The sequence below is a fragment of the Nyctereutes procyonoides genome, unplaced genomic scaffold (genome assembly GCF_905146905.1).
Source record: "Nyctereutes procyonoides isolate TBG_1078 unplaced genomic scaffold, NYPRO_anot_genome, whole genome shotgun sequence".
NCBI classification, from domain to species: Eukaryota; Metazoa; Chordata; class Mammalia; order Carnivora; family Canidae; genus Nyctereutes; species Nyctereutes procyonoides.
Genome location: NW_026575155.1, coordinates 7,168,342 through 7,191,077, shown reverse-complemented (window position 1 = coordinate 7,191,077; position 22,736 = coordinate 7,168,342). Strand labels below are relative to the sequence as shown.

The 22,736-nt window shown below is 39.7% G+C and overlaps 1 protein-coding gene and 1 pseudogene across 4 annotated transcripts in view; one reads left to right on the top strand and one right to left on the bottom strand.

The window, feature by feature from the left end:
• TMEM50B (transmembrane protein 50B) overlaps positions 1 to 22,391 on the top strand; it is a 36,176-nt gene extending 13,785 nt beyond the window's left edge. For 3 of the 4 annotated variants that reach the window (XM_055313695.1, XM_055313694.1, XM_055313696.1), the window contains exons 2-6: positions 8,453 to 8,585; positions 10,848 to 10,960; positions 12,764 to 12,831; positions 13,359 to 13,451; positions 15,581 to 16,214. In XM_055313695.1, coding sequence (XP_055169670.1) covers positions 8,487 to 8,585; positions 10,848 to 10,960; positions 12,764 to 12,831; positions 13,359 to 13,451; positions 15,581 to 15,747 — 540 coding nt within the window. In that variant the 5' untranslated portion in view covers positions 8,453 to 8,486 and the 3' untranslated portion in view covers positions 15,748 to 16,214. Of the gene's footprint in view, positions 1 to 8,452; positions 8,586 to 10,847; positions 10,961 to 12,763; positions 12,832 to 13,358; positions 13,452 to 15,580; positions 16,215 to 17,536; positions 17,595 to 20,943 lie in introns of those variants that run through there. The other variant, XM_055313697.1, reaches the window with a different exon arrangement.
• LOC129502014 (small ubiquitin-related modifier 2-like) lies at positions 2,003 to 2,484 on the bottom strand (annotated as a pseudogene).
• Positions 22,392 to 22,736: the final 345 nt, after the last annotated feature.

Genomic DNA, 22,736 nt, shown 5'->3' with positions numbered 1-22,736 from the left:
TTTCAAGACTGGTGGGTCAGACCAGCAATCCATTTGTTCAGTTCTCTAATCTTGATTTTTTTTTTTTTTACTTGGTACCAGGGTCAGTTTTGTGGGAGAACATGCCAGTAATTTCCTTGATCTCAAAAAAGTCATAAGTTTATTAAAAGCAGTTACAGACATAGTACATTATACAAAGAGGTTTTTCAACAGGCAAGAAGAATCAGCTCCTCATTGTGTTTAATTATAATAACTTTTTAAATTTTTGTATTTAAAAAGCATTTTGGGATACCTGGTTGGGTCAGTGGTTGACCATCTGCCTTCAGCTCAGGTCGTGATCCTGGGGTTCTGGGATCGATTCCCACATGGGCTCCCTGCAGGGGATCCAGCTTTTCCCTCTGCCTGTGTCTCTGCCTCTCTCTGTGTGTGTCTCATGAATAAATAAAAATCTTTTTAAAAATAAATAAATAAAAAGTAATTCATGCTCAGGAGGGCTGCAAACTTTGAAAATAGACAAAAAGCAAAACACACATGATCCTATCACTCACATATATATATTAATATTATAAAAGTATTGGTGTTTGTCTTTCTGGTATTTCTACATATGTGTAGGTCTTTTTATGTCTGTTGGTAGTTCTTTTTTCTAAAAAGGAAATAATGGGGCAGCCCGGGTGGCTCAGCGGTTTAGCGCTGCCTTCGGCCCAGAGTGTGATCCAGGAGACCTGGGATCGAGTCCCAAGTCAGGCTCCCTGTGTGGAGCCTGCTTCTCCCTCTGCCTGTGTCTCTGCCTCTCTCTCTCTCTGTCTGTCTCTCATGAATAAATAAATTAAATCTTAAAAAATAAAAATAAAAAGGAAATAATGTTATACATACCGTTTTAATAACCTGCTTTTTTTCACTTAGTAACCATTAGCATTTATTCATGCTACTAAATTTTTTTTAAGATTTTTATTATTTATTCATAAGAGACACAGAGACACAGGCAGAGGGAGAAGCAGGCTCCCCACGAGGAGCCTGATGTGGGACTTGATCCCAGGACCCCCGGGATCACGCCCTGAGCCAAAGGCAGATGCTCAATCACTGAGCCACCCAGATGCCCCTCTTTTGTTTCTTCTTAATCTAATTCACTTTGCTCAGCTTTTAAACTTTATTATGTTTTAAGATTTTACCGTGTTACCTCATCATAGAGGCTTCCCCGTGTCACCCTTTCTTTTTTTTTTTCTTAAACAAGAAATTTATTTATTTATTTATTTATTTAAGAAATTTATTTAAACAAGATACTTGACTTGAAGGGAAAAACTATCTAGGATTCATTTCTTTTAGAGTTATTTATCCCTACTTAAAGACAGATTGCCCTACATGTAACAGCTATGTACAAAAAAGTTATAAAATTGTTGTTGGTTTTACAATTATAAATGAAAAACATTAAAATTTTCCAATCCAGAACCCTGGGTGGTTCAGCGGTTTGGCGCCTGCCTTTGGCCCAGGGCGTGATCCTGGAGTCCCAGGATTGAGTCCCATATCAGGCTCCCTGCATGGAGCCTGCTTCTCCCTCTGCCTGTGTCTCTGCCTCTCTTTCTCTCATGCATAAGTAAATAAAATCTTTAAAATATAAATAAAATTCTCCAATTGAACAAGGTATGCAAGGATTTTTATGTTCTTTTTTTGTTAAACAGTGAGAACAAAGTAACTTACTGGAATATAAAGATGAGAGCTGACTGATCATGCCACTAATGAAAAGAGGAGGTATTTTCACAGAAGCACTATTTTCCTCCATCCCATCCCCATTTGATGTTGATCAAAACATACCATTGGCCATTTTATTTTATTTTTTTAAAGATTTTATTTATTCATGAGAGAGACAGAGAGAGAGGCAGAGACACAGGCAGAGGGAGAAGCAACATTGGCCATTTAGTTTAAAAAATGCAATATGCCTGTGCACATACACAGTTACTTTATATACAATAGAGGAATGGGGAAATGAAAAAAAGCTGGGCAAATGAAAGAATAGAGAAAACTCTAGTAGTCAGGATCTGGTGGAACCAAATTGTGGCTTTCTATTTGAGAATATCTTCTTGGTCTGGAGGAACAGAATTCTGGAGTAAAGTAGCAGGTTCACTTTTTAGTACACACCTGTCTGCTGCTGGAACACAGCAGTTGTCTCTTCTTCCTCCATTTCCAGCTGTGCAGGTGTGTCTGTTTCATTGATTGGTTGCCCATCACCCCGGAATCCGATCTGCCTCACTGACAAACCCTGTCGTTCACAGTAGGCTTTCATTAGTTTACTAAGTGGTGTATGCCTCTTAATCTTAAACTGCACCACAGAACCATCCTGCCCCCCACCTTCAGATTAATATGATCGTTGTTCTCAGTCTTCATTCCTTCCTTGGGCCTTTCACCAGCCTTGACGAGCGCCAGAGTCTCCCCAGCTGCCTCTTCACAAAAGAGGTACCAGGTCCACACCAAAGAAGCACACAAGCAGCACCAGGACGGCAGAAGCCCCATCACCCTTTCTAAAATAAGTCTCCCCTTTACTCGCTGTTAGGATCCTGCACATTTCCTCCATAGTCATTATTTGTATTACTCTGTTTGATGTGTCTTTGTGGCTCTCCATCCCTGACCCTCCAATTTAAGCCCCAGAAGGGAGGAAATCATGACCTTTGAGAAATCACTGTCTGCAAATAGCTGTATATTTTCTGCTTCTAGAACTACTTTTAATTGGGTTAATATATGGGAAATGAATTTTATAATAGAAAATAAGACTTTTAACTTCAGAAATTGTCTTAAATTCATAGTGAATTTAACCTTCCCTATTAACCAGTTAATATTTAATCTTTGAAAATAATCCATTGCCATATCTACAGAAGAGCGATAAAATGTGCAAGCCGTCAGTGTAGCTAAAGCATATCTGAATGATAAACTTCTAAAAACATTTTGTGGGTAAAAGTTACATACTGTAAAATACACAGGTTTTACGTGTATACTTCAATGACTTTTGATAAATGTGTGTAGCTGTATAACCATTATCCCAATTAAGGTACAGAACGTTTCCATCACTCCTCCCCCAAAAGTCCCTTGTAGTCAGGACTTACCCTCTAGAGGCAAGCACTGTTCTGATTTCTGGACTGTTAACTAATTTTGCCTCTCCTTAAGTTGCATTTAAATGGAATCATGCAGTATATACTCTTTTGTGTCTGCCTTTCACTTAAGTCATGTCTTTGAGGGTTTACTCTTTTTGTGTGTGTGTGCAGTTGTATGTATCTACTCATCCTTTTTTGTTGCAGAACAGTGTTCCATTGTGTGAATCAATCATAACTTTTTTAAAAAGTTTTATTTATTTATTAGAGAGAGAGCAAGAGATCGAGAGAGCACAGCCCAGGGTTGGGGAGGAGCAGAGGGAGAGGGAGAAACAGACTCCCCACTGAGCAGGGAGCCTGACATGGGGCTCCATCCCAGGACCCTGGGATCATGACCTGAGCCAAAGGCAGATGCTTAACCTACTGAGTCACCCAGGCGCCCCTCAATCATAACTTATTTATCCATCCTTCTGTTTTATTTCTTTATTTATTTAAAGATTTTTTTTTTAATTTTTTCATGAGAGACACACGAGAGAGAGGCAGAGACATAGGCAGAGGCTCTGTGGGGAGCCTGATGTGGGACTCAATTCCAGGACCCCGGGATCAGGCCCTGAGCCAAAGGCAGATGCTCAACCACAGAGCCACCCAGGCACCCTCCATCCTTCTGTTGATGAACATTTAGGTTGCTTCATTTGGGGGCTATCACGAATAAGACTGCTAAAAACATTCTTCTCTAAGTCTTTATTTATGTGTCGATATGTGTTTTTACTTCTTTTGGCAAATACCTAGGAATGGAATTGGAAGTTTATTTTTAACTTTATAAGAAACTGCCACCAGAAATATATGAGATTTCCACTTGTTCTACAACCTCACCCATGCTGAGAGGTGCCAGTCTTTTAAATTTTAGCTGTTCTAGTGAATGTGAGGTGTTATTTCATCAATTTGCACTTCCTTAATGACTTGACGGTGTTGAATACCTCTTTATGTGCTTCTTGGTCATTAGTTGTCTTTTTAAGTCTTTTGCCCATTTGAAATTGGCTCAAGTCTTTTGCATACTTTTTACTGCCTATATTTTATCTTTTTATTACTCATGTCCAGTTCTTTCTATATTATAGATTGAAGTCCTTTGTCAGATAGTTGTTTTGCAAATATTGTCTCCCAGGCAATGTTTCCAGTATTTGGACCTTCTATCATATATTAATTGTACTTATTTTTCAGCATAGTTGGATCCATTACTTTAAATTTAGAGGTATTTCACCTGAATCCATATTTAAGCATATTATTTGAAAATATAACTAACATACTGTTTATAAAGAAGTCCATCTTTGTGGACATGCTATGCAGTGTTAAATTTTTGCTTTACATAGTTCTCTTTTAAGTATAAGAAGAAAAGATAGTCTTTTATATTTATCTACATATTGATCATTTCTGGTTTTCCTTATTTCTCCCTGCAGATCAGAGATTCATCTGGTGTCGTTTCCCTTCAGCCTGAAGAATTTCCTATAGCATTATTTTTAGTGCAGATCTCGTGATGATTTACCTCAGTTTTTGTTTACCTGAGAATATTTTTATCTTCATTTTTATAAAAAAGCTTTATTGAGCTATACATATGTTAACATTCACCTATTTCAAGTGTACAAGTCAATGATGTCTAGTATACTTACAGAGTTGTGCAGTCATCACCACAGTATTATTTTTTTTTTAAGATTTTATTTATTCACAAGAGACAGAGAGACAGAGACAGAGACAGAGACAGAGACACACACAGGCAGAGGGAGAAGCAGGCTCCATGTAGGCAGCCTGATGTGGGACTCGATCCCGGGTCTCCTAGATCACACCCTGGGCTGAAGGCGGCGCTAAACCGCCGAGCCACCGGGCTGTCCACCACAGTATTATTTTTTTTAAGTTTTTATTTATATTCTAGTTAGTTAACATACAGTGTAATATGCGTTTCACATATGCGTATACAGCTGTGATTCAGCACTTCGGTACAACACCCAGTGTTCATCACAAATGCCCTCCTTAGTTCCCATCACCTGTTTTCCCCATCCCCCACCCACCTACACTCTGGTGACCATCAGTGTATTCTCTGTAGTTAAGAGTCTGTTTCATGGTCTACCTCTCTCTTCCCTTCCCCTACGATGGTCTGACCACAGTCTAATTTTAGCACCTTGTACCCATTAGCAGTGACTCTCTGTTCCAGTCCCCCTACTGTCACTAGGCAACCACAAATTTACTTTCTGTCTGTAGATTTCCCTCATCTGGACATTTCATATAAATGGAATCATACAAGATGTGGTCTTATATCTTTCACTTAGCATAATGTTTCTGAGGTTCCTCTGTGTTATACCATGTGTCAGTACTTCATTCCCTTTCATTACTGAATTTGTATTCCATTGTAGGTATGCCACATTTCATGTATCTATTCATTTGATATATGTTGGATTGCTATGCTTCTTGGCTATTATGACTAATACTGTTATGAAATTTGTGCTCAAGTTTTTATGTAGATATATCTTTTTATTTCTCTTGGGTAGATAGTAGAATGGCTGTCATGCTCCCTTTTTAAAAAAATATTTATTTTGAGAGAGAGAGAAATGCACAAGGTCAGGGTTGGGGGGCAGAGGGAGAGAGAGACAGAGAATCAGAAGCAGGCTCCAAGTTCTGCTTGGAGCTCGACTTGGGGCCTAATCTCACCACCCTGAGATCATGACCTGAGCCGAAATCAAGAGTTTGATGCCTAACTGATTGAGCCACCCAGGTGCCCCTTCATGTTCTTTTCTGAAGAATATTTTCACTAGATATTGAAATTGATCACTTAAAAAGCACTTAAAGAAATTATTTTCAGTATCCTGGCCACTTCTGTTTCTGGTGATAGATGGGTCATTGTATTATTCTATGCTATATGTAATATGTTGAAAAAATGATAGTAATATGTTGATTTTTTCCCCCCTAAAACTACTTCAAGTATTTTTTTTTTCTAATTTTCAGCATTTGATTATGAAGTTTTCTCTGTTTAACCTTCTTGGAGTTTGCTGAGCTTCCCGGATTTATAAATTACTATTTATCACTAAACGTGGGAAATTATCGGCCATTATTTTCTCAAATATTTTTTTCTTCATTCTGTCTTTTTCTGGGACCTAGTTCAACATATATTGGATCAGTTACTAGTGATCCTCTGTACACTGAGGCTCTGTTCATTTTTTTTTTTTCTCAGTTGGGGAAAAAACATCCCTGTTCTTTAGATTGGATAATTTCTTTTGATCTTCCCTCAAGTTTACCACTCTTTTCTTCTCCTGTCCCTAATCTCCTGTTAAGTCCATTTGGTTCATTTAAAATTTCAAATATTATAATTTTCAGTTCTAAAATCTCTCCACTGAGATTCTTCATCACTTCATTTGGGCCATGTTCATTTAAGTCTTTGATTGTGTTTATGGTAGCTTTAAAGTCTTTGTCTGCTAATTTCAATATCTGAGTCATTTTGGGGCCTATTTCTATTGACTTCTCCCCGCACCGCCCCCCCCCCCGCCCCTGGCTTGAAAATAGATTGCATTCTTCCTGCTTCTGTGAGTGTCTAGTAATTTTTTTAAAGATTTATTTATTTATTTATGATAGACGTAGAGAGAGAGAGAGAGGCAGAGACACAGGAGGAGGGAGAAGCAGGCTCCATGCCGGGAGCCTGACGTGGGACTTGATCCCGGGACTCCAGGATCGCGCCCTGGGCCAAAGGCAGGCGCTAAACCGCCGAGCCACCCAGGGATCCCCTGTCTAGTAATTTTTGGCTACATATTAGACATTGTGGATGATAAATTATAGATACTCTCAGTTCAGTTATCTTCATCCGAAGAATGTCAGTTTTTGTTCTAACAGGCTGTTAAAAATGCTGGCTGAGCACCTTCAAATTGTAGACACTTGGTTTTATACCTTATTAGAGTAATGCCAAGATGTTTACTATGCCAAGATGTTTACTGATCTCTTCTGACTCAGTGGAACAAACTCTAAAATATTCTGCATTGGGCAGTAGGAGAGCTCTGCTTAGTTCTTTTAGCCTTCCAGCTTGTTTTTGTTTGTTTGTTTTCCTGCTGAGTTTCTTGAAATTTCCTCCATTTATGTTCTCTCTGGGGGATTAGCCAGGTATTTAAAGAGAGTTTATATTAAAGTGTTTGGGGCTCCTTCCTGTGACTCATTCCTGTCCAACTAGATCTTAACTCCTTGTGTTTTCTTTTGAGGGTTAAATTCCCTCCAGTGTCTGCCTGCTTTTCAGCACTCTTCAGTGCTTTCAAATAGTTTTTTCCCCCTTACTTTTTGGAATTTAAGGTGTTCCTGGATCACCTCATCAAAATGTACTTTGTTTTATTATATTTTTTAAAGATTTTATTTATTCATGATAGACACACACACACAGAGAGAGAGAGAGAGAGGCAGAGACACAGGCAGAGGGAGAAGCAGGCTTCATGCCGGGAGCCCGATGCAGGACTCGATCCCGGGTCTCCAGGATCATGCCCTGGGTCAAAGGCAGGCGCCAAACTGCTGAGCCACCCAGGGATCCCCTCAAAATGTACTTAAAAAAATTCTCACGGCATATTATACCCTTATAGTTCTTTATGCACATGATTTTTCTCCTGCAAGTTATTGATTGCTGTGTTCCTGATAACTCTGAAACTTAGTCGTTTAAAACAACCATTTTGTTATGCTTATGGTTTACTGTGAGTCAGTAATTGGCCAAGGGCATGGCCAGGATGGTGTCTCTGCTCCATATATCTGGGGCTTCATTGGGTAAAGCTGGAAGTCTGGGTACTGGACTGGTGCAATAGCTGGAAGAGCAGTCACCTAGAAGTGGCTGCTCACACATGTGGCAGGTGGTGCTACCTGTTGGCTGGGAACCGTGGGCCAGAACACCTGGACATGGTCTCCTCACAGCATTCTGACCATAGATTTTTTTACATGGCAACTCAGAAGTCTGGTACTAGTGTTCTAGAGAACGAGCTACAAGCTGTGTTGCCTTTTACTATCTAGTCATAGAAGCTGTATGGCAGACATTACATAGAATCACTTCCTCTACTCTACTGGTCAGCCAGTTTTGATTGCCAAGCCTGAGTTCCAGGAGAGGGACATTGATTTCTCAGTGAAGCAGAAGTGTCAGAGAATTGGCAGTCATGTTTTAAAACCATCAGGCTCATTTAGCAAATAGTAAACTTCCCCTTGTGTCCCAACACAATCCTGTGTGTACATGTCAGTCGGTATTCATTCAAGTATTTAATTTTTCTTCCTTAACTCTAGGTCTGGACCTAAAGCCAATTTCTGTTTAAAACTTTAAGAAAGGAAAAGATATTTCACTTCTTAAAAACATTTCCTTAGATTTGATTATTTTTTGTCTTTTTATTTGTCGAATACAGAGTTTAATGAAAAATCCATGCTTACGGGGTGAAAATGGCAGGCTTCCTCGATAATTTCCGTTGGCCAGAATGTGAATGTATTGACTGGAGTGAGAGAAGAAATGCCGTGGCTTCTGTGGTAGCAGGCATATTGGTAAGTGAAAAGGTCTGGTTGGTGACACTTTGCCTAATTTTTTGCCCTAAAAAAAAATTTTTTTTTAAGATTTTATTTTATTTTTTTAATTTTTTTTTTATTTTTTTTTTTATTTATGATAGTCACAGAGAGAGAGAGAGGCAGAGACACAGGCAGAGGGAGAAGCAGGCTGCATGCACCGGGAGCCCGATGTGGGATTCGATCCCGAGTCTCCAGGATCGCGCCCTGAGCCAAAGGCTGGCGCCAAACCGCTGCACCACCCAGGGATCCCAAGATTTTATTTTTTTATTCATGAGAAACACAGAGAGAAAGAGAGAGGCAGAGACACAGGCAGAGAGAGAGGCAGGCTCCCCTTGGGGAGCCCAATGTGGGATTTGATCCCAGGACCCAGAGATCATGCCCTGAGTCAAAGGCAGACACTCAACCACTGAGTCACCCAGGCATCCCTTTGCCCTGAAAATTGTCAATTCCTTTGGATCACGAATACCTTTTCAGAAGTGTTTATTTCACTGTTATTTTAGAGGAATAATTAGAATTCTAGGTATTGCTGAACAAAACATGGTAAGCAAGCCCTGGGTTGGTTTGACTTTATAAATTTGTTAAACTTAATATCTTCAGTTCAAGTGATAATACAGTTATTACAAGCAGTAGCATTTTTTAAGTTAATGATACAATATAAGTCCTGTAAGCTCATCAGAGGCTTGGAACTTGATAACCAAATAGTGTTGTGACTCACTGAGATTCAGGATGTGTAGACAGCAGTAAGGACCTGAGGCTGTGTTAGAACTGAAGCCCTGCAGTGCTCTAGGAAAGGGACCCCAGCCCAGTTACCCCCCGCTGCAGCTCTGACAGGGAAATGAGAGGAAGACATTTGTGGAGGAAACACTTGCTTCGTTTTCTTCCTAACATTTTTTTTTCTTTTTCAGTTTTTTATTACAAAACATGTTAAGCATGTACAGTCAACAAAAATAGAATGGGATCAAGAACCCTACTCACCCCATGTTCATACAGTCCAGCTTCAGAAAAAAAAATCAAGACCATCTTGCTTTAGTGTTCCATCATCTACTCCCTGCCCTCACTGAGTTTCTGAAGCCAATTTCAGTATCCATTACATTTTTAAAATGTATCTCTTTCAGTATACAGTTCTATACCTGAGGTCTAGTAGAAAAAAAATAAATAACCCAGAGCAGGAATTAAAGATAATTGTGAATTCTCTACTTTTTTTATGCGCTTTGTGGTCATCTCACCTGCACTTAATTTGTCCATGACATTCTTTAAAAGTTCCTCTAAGTCTTTTCAGCTTAGTTTACATAGAAACATTACATTTTACAAACTTGTGTTCAGACAGTTAGGCAGCATTTAATCAAACTGCATCATCGATTAAAACTGCAGCAGGCTTAAATAGTTTTGGAGACATGACAGCTGACACTTGGTAATGCAGCTCATTTGTGGAAGCAGAAGAGCTTGGGCATATCAAAGAGGAATGTTCTCTGGAGAGAATGAAACACATCAGGTAATCAGGAGCTGGTTAGCTGGAGGTTACTTAAGAGAGCTTCAGGGGTGCCTGGGCGGCTCAGGTAGTTAAGCATCGACTCCTGATTTTGGCTCAGGTCATGATCTCAGGGTTGTGAGATCTGGCTCTGTGTTGGGCTCTGCACTCAGCTGGGAGTCTGCTGGAGATTCTCTTCCTCTGCCCTTCCCGCTGTACGCATGTGTGCTCGCGCTCTTGCGCTCAAATAAATAAATAAATAATATATTCTAATTTATTCAGAGAGAGAGAGAGATAGAGAGAGGCAGAGATACAGGCAGAGAGAGAAGCAGGCTCCATGCAGGGAGCCCGACGTGGGACTCGATCCCGGTTCTCCAGGATCGCACCCTGGGCTGCAGGCACGCTAAACCACTGTGCCACCCGGACTGCCCTAAATAATATATTTTAAAAAGAGAGCTTCAGTGCATGTAATTATGGAGGATAAAAGAAGAAGATAATTCGTTCCAGATAACACATTTTTTTTATCCTGAATTGAGAGCAGAACTTCAGAATCTTACACTGATTTGATTAGGTTAAGTTCACCTCAGATGTTATCCAGAGTAAGTCAGCAAGGGATTCTTATTTGTTATATTTCCACATCCAAAACTCTAAAGTAGAAATATATTATGTTTCATTTATATGGTCTGTAGAAATATAGGAATATTACAGAGCAAGTAACTTCATGCTAAGCCGAAGTGGTAGTGTTATCTTAATGACTTGGGCTCTTGCACAAGTTTTTTACAGGTTGGTGGATAATGATTGATGCTGCCGTGGTGTACCCTAAGCCAGAGCAGTTGAACCATGCCTTTCATACGTGTGGTGTGTTCTCCACATTGGCTTTCTTCATGTAAGTATGAAGGTAATTCTTAATTCAAGATTGTTTTCCAAAAATGTTTTCCTTATAGTTTTTAATATCTGGAATAACCTTTTAATAATCAATGGATTCTTCTTTGACATGATAAATATATATTTTTCCCCATTTTATTAAGATTTTAAAAATCAAGAATGAGTGCTGAATTTAGTCACATATCTTTTTAGCATCTATAGATTATCACATGATTTTTCTTATAATATTGTTAAACTGGTCAGTACTGTATTTTATCAGTCCCAAGATTATTTTTTATATTTGAATATTTCTGAATATGGGAGTGCTTCTTATAGTCAGTGTTACCTTATAATTACAGTTGATTTTATATATATGTAAATTTTGGTGGTGGAGAATAAGAGGGTGGGGGGAGAGAATCTATTTTTTTTAAAGATGTTTATTTATTTATTTGAGGGAGAGAGTGCAGGCACATGGAAAAGAGCCGAAGGGAGCAGAGGGAGAGGCATAAGCAGACTCCACACTGAGCAGACTTGGGGTCATGACCTTGAGATCATGACCTGAGCTAAAATCAAGAGTCTGATGCTTAACCCACTGAGCCACCCAGGCGCCCCACAATTGATAATATTCCTTTTTCTTGGTGGTAAAAAAAATAATCATGGATCATAAAAAATCAGTGGCATCTTAGATTTAATGAAATATGTTACATTTCTAGATTGTTTTTTAGAGAATCATTCCTTGAGTATTGTCACACATGGAACTTTTAGCATGGAGAATAATTTATTTTTTTAATATTTGTGTTTGCCAGTAGCTGACGGGAGGGGGGATTGGCCTCTAATGAGATTGGCCTGTGGCTTTTCTTTTTTATTAAATCATTTTTGGGCTTATCTGTCAAATCTCACTTCATAAAAGAGTTTGGAAACTTTCTGTGGATCTCTTTTATTAATTTTAAAAACTGTGTTAAAACATTAAGATTACATAATTTCCTTATACTGTAAAGAGTTATAAAAGTTAAATTGTGGAGGTACCTGGGTGGCTCAGTGAATCAAGTGTCCAACTCTTGATTTTGGCTCAGGGTTATGAGATTGAGCCCCCTGTTGGCTCCACACTGGGCATGGAGCCTGCTTAAGATTCTCTCTCCCTCTCCTCCTGCCCCTCCCTATCCTGCTGGTGCACTCTTTCTCTCTCTAAATAAATATTTTTTAAAAAGTTAAATTGTAGAAGGTAGAACTACTTACACCTATTAAGGGTGCAGAGAAGAGGCTTTTCTACTATACATACTATACTATCTACATTTCTACTATAAATGCACCTTGCTCTAACAAAAATGGGAAGAGCATGAGTAAAGTGGGCCTGTTTATTATATAGACATCAAATGTGTGACTTTGAGAAATGGATCAGAGAAAATCACTTGACCTTTAACAAAAAGAGGAACTTAACTCTTGGTTATAATGAGAACCTTAAAATGCGATGACTCACCCTGACTCATTCATGTGTAAATGTAAAATAGGTGAAGAACTCAGAAAATTGGCCCCTCTTTCATAATCTCTGGACACAAGTGATAGTAAATTCTTCTTCTTCTTTTTTTTTTTTTTTTTTTTTTAGTGATAGTAATTTCTTAAAACTAAGTATGTTTTCTGGGTGAAGTTTAGGTAAAGAGTTCTGTAACATTTCTATCCACGAGAATATTTGTTAAGTTAAAAAGAAATGTTCAGTTATCCAGATACTGACTTTAATTAGGAAATGTTTCTCTTCGAAATGATATATAAACATCTGTGACTATCTTAGCAGCATCCAAGCTTAGGAAATGATTTTGTGTTGTTGCAGGATAAATGCTGTGTCCAATGCTCAGGTGAGAGGTGACAGCTATGAAAGCGGCTGTTTAGGAAGAACAGGTAAAGGCACTTTGAGTTGTCAGTGTACACTGGCAAAGAGGGATTTATCAGCAGAAAATAAAAGGTCTCTTTATATAGGCCTAGTTATGATTGTATATAATTGTTAAAATTACTCCTAGAAGTTCTATTTTAGTCATGTTTTACTGCTCATAGTATATAAATAAAATGTTATTATTTAAAATCAATGGCTGTTGGAATCCAGGTTACTCCTCTGGCAAAGCTAATGATGGCTTTAGGGTTTAATTAATCAGTTAATCAATTCAGTCATGTAATTACTTAGATGCTCACCTAGTTTACAGCCAGCAGAAAGATGATTCTCTTTTTTTTCCTCTTCCCAAGTGTGGCTTAACCCCGTTTAATTTGTTTTTTAAGACTTTATTCAGTTAATTGTTAGAGCAGGTGTATGGGAATATGTGGCTGTCTTTGATATGCATAGCATGTATTAAGTTAATGGTGTTTCCATTGTGACTCATTCTTAAGACAGCTGCAGAAATGAGTGGAAATCCTAAAGCCTGTTCTTTATATAGGTGCTCGAGTTTGGCTCTTCATTGGTTTCATGTTGATGTTTGGATCACTTATTGCTTCCATGTGGATTCTCTTTGGTGCATATGTTACCCAAAGTAAGTATTTATTTCTCCTTTTTATTTCTTTTTTTCTTAAATTAATTAACTAATTAATTTTACTCCTCTTTTATTTCATAGAGATTCACGTACGTCTTTTACATGTAGTGTAGTCCGTTAGCTCCACCTGGAGTAAAATTTAGTGTAACTATTCACTTAGCTTGAAGATACCTAAGTTATTTAATAAAACCTCTCAGTGGGGTCGCTGAGTGCAGTGTGGGATAGCTTGGTTGTGGAATCTAAGCCACTGACAAGACCAGGTAACTCTCAGCCATTTCTAGAGCTTCTGATTACCTTCTTTACCCTGGACAGCCAGGCTGTATACTCGAGGTCCATTTACTGAGGGTTGTAAGTGGTAAAGTGGGAAATCTGTACAGATCTACAATCCCATATACATAATCCTAAAATCCACAAAGTGCCGAAAGTTAGGTTTCTCATAACCAGATTGGCAGCCAAACCTGACCTAAGTTGACGGGGGCTCCTTATGGTCTTTATTCCATTGAATTGATATTCAGATGTTTTCTTGCTAGAATGTGGTTGTATTTCCTTGTGGAGGCTGGTCCCAACAGAGCTGGGCTGCTATGTTGTATTTCTGCCCTGCATCACCATTCCTACATGTGAAAATTTCTGAATTCCAAAACATACCTTGCCTCGAGAGTTTCAGCTCAGGGGTATAAACCCCAGTATTCCACTGAGATGTCCTCTCTCCAACCCAGCCTGGAATTTTTTAGGCATAGATACAGGGGAGATTTTTAGGGGTAAGACTGAAGACATGACTGTAGCCTTCATGCAGAAACCTGCTCTCTCACTCAGTGGAGTGAGCTCACAGTGCACCATCCTGAGTTTTGTGGCTGCTCCAGGCACCATGGTTTTCCTCCAGGGTGGGATCAAAGGCAGGATCCAGTCTCAGAAGAACCTGCTTCTCTCCCTTCACTTCAAAGACCAGGAGTCTGTTTCAGATAACACGTAACACCACTTATTCATCCTCTGATCCCTCTACCCCTGCAATCTCTTTGTCACTCTGCTTAACTGCTGCATGGCCTTGTCCTTACCCACAGCTGATGTTTAATACCCTTGATAGGACCCCTTCAGTTCCTAGCTCTATCTTTGAAAATTTTTGTCTTTCACTCAGCACAAAATAACTTATTTCCTGGAGCACCTGGGGGGCTCAGTGATTGAGTGTCTACCTTCAGCATAAGTCATGATCCAGGGGTCCTGGGATCAAATCCCACATTGGGCTCCCTGCTCAGCGAGGAATCTGCTTCTCCTTCTGCCCCTCCCTCTGCTTGTGTGCGCTCTCTCTCTCTCACACACATGCTCTCTCTCAAGGAAATAAATAAAATCTTAAAAAAAAAAATAAGTCAGTACAAGTGGTTGACTGCTGTTTAGATAATATTGTTCATCAAATATATCTAAAATGTAGGGGTGCCTGACTGGCTCAGTTGGAGGGGCAGTGTACAACTCTTGATCTCAGGGTTGTGAGTTTGAGCCCCACGTTGGGTGTAGAGATGAAAGAAAGAAAGAAAGAAAGAAAGAAAGAAAGAAAGAAAGAAAGAAAGAAAGAAAGAAAGAAAGAAAGAAAGAAAGAAAGAGAAAGAAAGGGAAGGAGAAAAGAAAAAAGAAAAGAAAAAAAGAAAGAAAGAAGAGAGTTATTTTAATTAAAAATACTAATGGAGGACACAGTTTCCTCATGTAAAGGAAAGTGCTTTATTAAAAACGGCTTTATTAAGATATAATTTGCATTTCAAGTAATTTACCCCTTTAAAGTGTATGTTTCAGTGTTTTTAATATACCTAGAGTTGTGCTACCATCACACAATCCAATTTTTTTTTAAAGATTTTATTTATTTGAAGGGGGCTGGAGAACATAAGTCAGGGGAGGGGCAGAGGGAGAAACAGACTCCCCCCACTGAGCAGGGAGCCTGATGGCAGGCATGATCCCAGGACCCTATGCCGAAGTCAGACACTTAACCACCTGAGCCACCCAGGCACCCCACACTCTGATTTTAGAACGCTGTCATCCCAGAAGAAACCCTTTACTCATTAGCAGTCACTTCCATTACCTTCTCCACCAGCCCTAGATAACCACTAATCTTTTTTTTTTTTTTAATTTTTATTTATTTATGATAGACATACAGAGAGAGAGAGAGAGAGAGGCAGAGACACAGGCAGAGGGAGAAGCAGGCTCCATCCACCGGGAGCCCGACGTGGGATTCGATCCCGGGTCTCCAGGATCGTGCCCTGGGCCAAAGGCAGGCGCCAAACCGCTGCACCACCCAGGGATCCCCAACCACTAATCTGTCTTTGTAGAGTTGCCTATTTCATATAAATGCAATCATGTAGGGAAGTGTGTTTTAAGCTCACTCTGTCCCTGGCTCTAAGTACTATTACTGATTTCCTTGGAAAATCTACTTAGTGACTTCAAGCAACTGGTGGAACTTTCCAATTTCTGTTATGAAAATGGGCATAAATTATCATTTCTGGAAGGTGTGTAGGGAAGTAGGAAGTTTGTAAAGGTTGTGCAGTCATTGGTTGTGTGTGTTTTTTTTAAAGAACTAGTACACAATGAGAAATTTCTCAATTGTGGGGACGCCTGGGTGGCTCAGCAATTGAGTGTCTTTGGCTCAAGGCATGATCCCCCTGGGTCCTGAGATCAAGTCCCGCATTGGGCTCCCCACAGGGAGCCTTCTCCCTCTTTCTGTGCCTCTGTTTCTCTTTCTGCCTCGCTCATGAATAAATAAATAAAATAAAATAAAAAAAGAAATTTCTCAGTTGTGGATTTCATCTTTTTATTTGTACAGCAGTGCTCATTATATATACTTTCCTGTTTATAAATTGAATATGCTTTTGCTTCAGAGAGCATTTCTGACACATATTTCAAATCTTTTGTTGTGCAGATTTTCTTGACCTATGACTAATCATAATAGCAGCTAACATTTACATAGCACTTTATGGGCCAAGCACTATTCGAAGCACTATACACACAGTCATACATTTCTCATACTCTGTGGGGTAGGTGCTGTTATAATGCCCATTTTACAAATGAGGAAACTAAGGCATAATAAGGCTAAATAATTTGCCCACTGTAAGTATACAGATTATTAGACTACTAAATCATCAAGAATTAAATTGTATCTAACATTTTTTTTTAAGATTTTATTTATTTATTCATGAGAGATAGAGAGACAGAGACATAGGCAGATGGAGAAGCAGGCTCCCATAGGGAGCCTGATGTGGGACTTGATCCCGCCCGGGATCCTGGGATCACAACCTGAGCCAAAGGCAGACATTCAACCACTAAGCCACCCAGGCACCCCCATTTTTGTATTTCTATACAATAGTTTTTCCCCCACCTTTTCCATGGGGGTTATGTACCAAGACCCCCCCCCATGGATGCCTGCAACCATGGAGAGTACTGAACCCTATCTGTACTCTGATATCCCTATACATGAGGAGCTATGATAAAGTTTGAGGAGCTATGATAAAGTTTGAGCACAGTAAGAGATTAACCACAAGGACTAATAATAAAATGGAACAATTATAACAGTATTCTGTAATAAGTTACATTAATATGGTCTCTCTCTCTCTCTCTCTCTCTCTCTCTCTCTCAAAATACCTTGTACTATAATCACCCTCTCATTCTGGTGATGATGTGAGATAACAACACATCTGTGTGACTAGATGAAGGGAGGTGAGTGATGTAGCTTTAGGCTACTGGTGACCTACTGATGACCCATCAGGAGGATCATCTGCTTGACCGAGGATAAGTGAAACCTCAAGAGGCAAAACTGCAAATAAGGGCAGAGCGAGCTACTGCTGCTTCCTTAGCAGCTCTCTTGCAGCTACAAGCATAGGAATCGCCTTAGACAAAAAAGAGAACCTATGAAGTTCACTGTCTTTTATCCAGAGTGAGAACAAGATGTTTTGGGAGAATAAGATGGACATTTTCTTCCTAAAGTTTCATCATAGATAATGAATAATAGCCGTATTTTATAATATACAGAGCGTGTCATTGTGAGTGGCACAAATACTGCACCACTGCCATTTGCCTTTTGCAATCTTCTAATCTGTTTTTACTTTGTGCAGATACTGATGTTTATCCAGGATTAGCTGTGTTTTTTCAAAATGCACTTATATTTTTTAGGTAAGTTGCCTAATTTCTTAACCACACCTAAAGCATTTACAGAAATCTCACTTCATTATAAGAGCAGCATATAGAATGGAACATGTATAAATCCCTTGAATTAGTTAACAGTGTGTAGAACTTCTTTGAAAAGGTGAAAATTCCACTGTTGTATAAAGGGGCATATGTAAACTATTTAATTGGGGTCCTGCTCTGAGCTAAGAGCTCAGCTGGATGATTTATATATGTTGTCTTGCAGTTCCCATGTAATTGTCTGAAATACTACTTAAAAACCGGGTGATGCTCCCATTTTATAGATGAGGAAATAAGGTTCAAAGCCTACTTCGGGACACCCAGCTAGTAATTGCAGAGCAGAGACTTGAACCCAGACTACTCTTCCATAGCCATTAAAAACCATATCAGGTTTTATTTAAAAAAGAAAAACAGAAATCAGATTTAATATATGTTATTATCATGTCATATACAAAACCGGTTAGGAAATTGAATTTTTGATTAAGTATTTAAGAAAAGTAAATATAAAAACAAAGCAAAAGTATTTTTCAGGGGCAATCTTCTAAAAAAAAACCCTAAAATAAAGCTCATGGGGCACCTGGGTGGCTTAGTTGGTTAAGCATCTGATTCTTGATCTCAGCTTGGGTCATGATCTCAGGCTCATGAGTTTGAGCCCCACATTGGAACCTACTAATAAAAATATTAAGCCCATATCCTATGCTTTTCAGAATGAATGTCTTTTAACTTAAAGATAAGTATTTTAGGCATCCACTTATAAATTTATAGCCGTACCCCCCAAATCATTAAGATCTAAGCGTTGAAGAACTTTGTTTTTGTCACTGTTTTAAAGCAACCTGATTATGATGTGCTGAGATGAACCCTTCTGCATGTTTATTCTGTTTGGGGTTCATCGAGTTTCTTGGATCTCTCTATGGGTTTCATTTTCATTGAATTTGGAATCTTTTCAGCCATTATTTATTCAAAGATTTTCCCCCGTCCATCCCACTGTCGTCGGAATCCATATATACTGGGCTGCTTGAGTCATTACCCCTAGTACTTCGTCCTTTTTTGTTTTTTGTTTTCTGTGTTTCATTTGGGACACTTGCTCTTGTTATATCTTTATGGTCACACTAGTCTCCTCTCCTGCAGGTGTCCACTATCACTCCTATCCAGGGGTGTGTCACATCAGACACATGGGTTTCTTCTCCATTTGCTTGATTTTCCTTATTTCTCCTTATCATGCTCACGCTCTCCAGCACCTTCTTGAACATAGGATGCATGTTTATTAACTGTTTCAGAGTTCCTCTGTGTCAGTTCTGAGTCTCTTCTTGTTAATTTCTACTCTCTTTATTTTGGGTCTTTCTCCTTCCAGTTGCTTCTTCACATGCAGCTGGTTGTGGGGGTGGGGGCTGGATTTTTTGGCATTCCTTTAAACGTTTTTGATCTTCATCCTGGGTGCACTTAGGTCACTCGGAGACAGTTTGATCCTTTTGAGTCTCGCTTGTAAGCTTTGGAGGACAGAGCCAGAGCTGCCCCAGTCTAGGGGTGACATGTCCCCTGACTAAGGGGGTGCATTTTATGCGCCATCGATTCTGAGGCTTCCCACTGCTTAGGAGGTTGGGAAGTCTTCCCAGCCCTGTGACAGCTCAGGGACTTACTCCTTCCCTCTCCTTGAGTAGTTTCTTCACATTCATCTGCTCATCAGTTCTCAGCAGAAGACTCAAGGGGAGTCTCCTGCATGTCTCCCTCACTCCTTAGCCGTGTGTACTCTGCCTCACGGACTCTAGCCACTTTGGCCTCTCTGAACTCTCAGCTCCGTCCCCTCCGTTTAAGGAGACCGCTGTGCTCTGCTCTCTTACTGCATCGTGGCCTGGACACTCGTGGCTTTCAAAGATGTTTGATGGTTCCTGCTGTCTTGTAATTATTTCCTGGCATGTGACCAACAGTCCTTTGGGGATACAGTTAAGTTTTCCTGAGAACATCTTAGGCACTGTTTAGAGTTTCAAGATCTTAGATCTTCAAGATCTTTCAAGATCTCAGATATCAGATCTTGAAACTCTAATCTAGGGACACCTGGGTAGCTCAGTGGTTGAGCATCTGCCTTCAGTTCAGGTCGTGATCCTGGGGTCCTGGGATTGAGTTCCGCATTGGGCTCCCTGTAGGGAGCCTGCTTCTCCCTCTGCCTGTCTCTGCCTGTCTTTCTGTGTTGTTCATGAATAAATAAATACAATCTTAAAAAAAAAAAAAGAAAGAAAAGAAAAACTCCTGTGCTCATGTGGCCTGGCTACTGCATTAACTGAATGCTCAGCTCAGAGCCTGGCAAGTTAACCAACCTGCTGTGTGCTTCCTCTGTGCTGGGCCTTTCTAAGTAGCAGTGTGTGGCTCCTATGTCTGTGGCCACTCTTCCTCTGCTTCCTTTGCAGCTGGCCCTCCACCCACTGGCTACTAACTTTTGAAGTTTCTTACGGCTCAAGTCCAGGCCTCTTCTCCCTCAAAGTGAACTCCTTTATGCTCAAGACCTGGATTACTGCATATATGCCAATGAGTCACAAGGGTCTGTCTCCACGTCTGAACCAAGTGTCCACTTTCCTCCCTCTCCTGGGTGGCTGACATTTCAAATCCAACACATCCCGTGTACCCACAGCTCAACTTACGGCCCCAGCGTGCCCTACCTCTGTCCCCTGCACCCTCCTTCTTCCCCCTGTACTTCACCAAGATCATTTCCACCCTTCCTTCAGATCTCAGCTCAGCCGCCACTTTCTCAGGAAGACCTTCTCGACCTCTCTAGCTACTTCTATTTCACTTTCTTGGCATCAGGTGTGTCGCCTTTACAGCATTTTTTTGCTGTTGAAATTTGATGGTCTTCCTCAGGCTCTCAGCTCTGCTTGTGAGTACCATTTGCTTTGCTGTGACTCCAACATTCCTAGCACTTAGCTAGGACCCGCTGCCTAGCCAGTCCTCCGGGGACAGTAATTATATGGTAAATGAATGAAGAAGTGCGGCCTCATCTGTTTTAGGATTCCTCGGTTATCATAGCCCAGGTATGACCTAAGCCCAGCGATGCAAAGTGGCCCCCATCCCTGTGCTATGAGAAATGCCTCTTTTCCTTACAGGTTTTCTATCTAATAACTTCCCAGGCTTTAAGAAAGTCTATTTAATCAACCAAGCTTAGCCATCAAGGCCAACAAACTGCTGTATAAAATGAGCACATTCAGACCAGTACCACTGCAGTCTTTATTTTTAGAAATTGATCCAAAGGAACCAGGGAGGTACCTGTCAAAGCATGCTTAGAAAGTGACTTCTTTGTTGCTCATTCCCATGCACTGTTTCCTCATGATTTCTTTTAATATCTTTCTAGCACTCTGATCTACAAATTTGGAAGAACTGAAGAGCTTTGGACCTGAGAGCACTTCTTAGAGCACACTTCCTTTTCTTTTGTTATATTTGTAGATAAGTTTTCTTCCCTCGACATGATTTACACATTGCCAAATGGGATAGATTGTACATTAAATGTTCTGTTTCTTTACACTTCTGTGCTCTGAGTTTTAAAATAGTTTGATGAAGTTTCTGTGCTTTTTTAAAAATCATTTAATAGATTGTTAATATGTATATAATATAAAACTATATGGATGGGATAAGAATCAGTTTTTTATTCCTGAAGACTTAAAAGCTTGATCTATTCCTTGAGCCAGGGTTATATCTTCATGTCATTTTAAGAGTTAACCATTGTGTTTTAGTATCTTTAATTTCTGAAGATGTGCAAAAAAAAAAAAAAAATACAGCTCCATGTACCTGAAATAAGCACTGAGCCATTAGAAAGGATATTTCAGCAAGTTGTAATTTATTTTGGCTTAAAAATGAGATTTTTTAAAGGAAAGGTGTTTGTTCATATGTATTAAAGAAGTGGACTTTTATATGAAGACTTTTTAAATGCCTGAAGGACCAGTTTGAAAGCCTCTTTTAAAGACAATTCCTCCAATGTGACTTTATTTGAGAACGAATAATACGAGGTCAAATAAGCTCAGCTTCATATGGTTAATGTGAAAAGGCTGTAAGGCAGCTCAGCAACATGCTTCTTGTAAAAGCAGCTGCAGGGATCCATCTAATGGGATTCTCTTTTGGCAGGCTGTTATTTTCTGACATTACAAAATTCAGCATCAAGCAAGTTTGAGACAATTGCAGTCTAAAAGCATGAACCATATAACAAAAACTGGAATAATTAGTTTCAAGATAAAGCACTTCTCAAAGGGAATCATTATGACCTAGTGAAAAATTAGGCATTTCTTCCACTTAGTTACCACCTGAAAGTGTCTCTCTGCGGTAGCTCTTGCACTTTGGGTGAACTCTTCCTGCAAAATATATCTTTAACCTGAAAGTCCATATTCCAGTCGAAACCTTCTTTTGCTGAGTTTGAAACACTTTTTTTGCACCGTGTGTATTCCTAGGAGAGATGTCAAAGCGATGGTTGGGTCCTTATTGCTATGTTTGCTTTATAGAGGCTTCGTGTTGCACTTTTTTCCTCCAGAGGGATTTTACAGCACCTTTTGTTGTAAGACAGAATAATAGCAATGGTATTAATATGCAGCTTCTAACAAGCCTTATTTTGATTTTACCTTCTCTCCTCTCTGAGAGGATTTACCGTGCACAGAGTATGAAGCGGTTGTGGAATGCTGTGCATTTGTCTAGACGCCTTCTTGTTTCATTACTCTTTCCAGTGTCAGTTGTCTTGCTTCCAACAACTTGTAAGACCATTTACTGGTTGCCACTCTCTTGTAACGTGTTGCAATAAATATTACTTCTCACACATCCCAATATTGTGAAATCATTTGGAGAAAACGAACCATAAGAATCTGCTTGTTGTTCACTTTCAGTTATTCGAGTGGACCTGGTCAAAGAAGCAGTTTCTCTTTGTGACATAAAGAGAAATACATTATGCTCAGACTCGTAAAATGCTAGTATGAAGGCTAGCGAAGGGCGTGCTGGAAGACCAACTGGAATAGTGGCTGTTGTCTCTATTCCTGATTCTGGCATGAATTTGTTTTGTACTTGTGAGCAAATCACTCAATCTTCCTCTGTTTACTCACTTAAAAGGCGTGTCTGGGGGGGGGGTAATGTTCATACCCTTACAGGTATTGAAAAAAAGGATGGAGC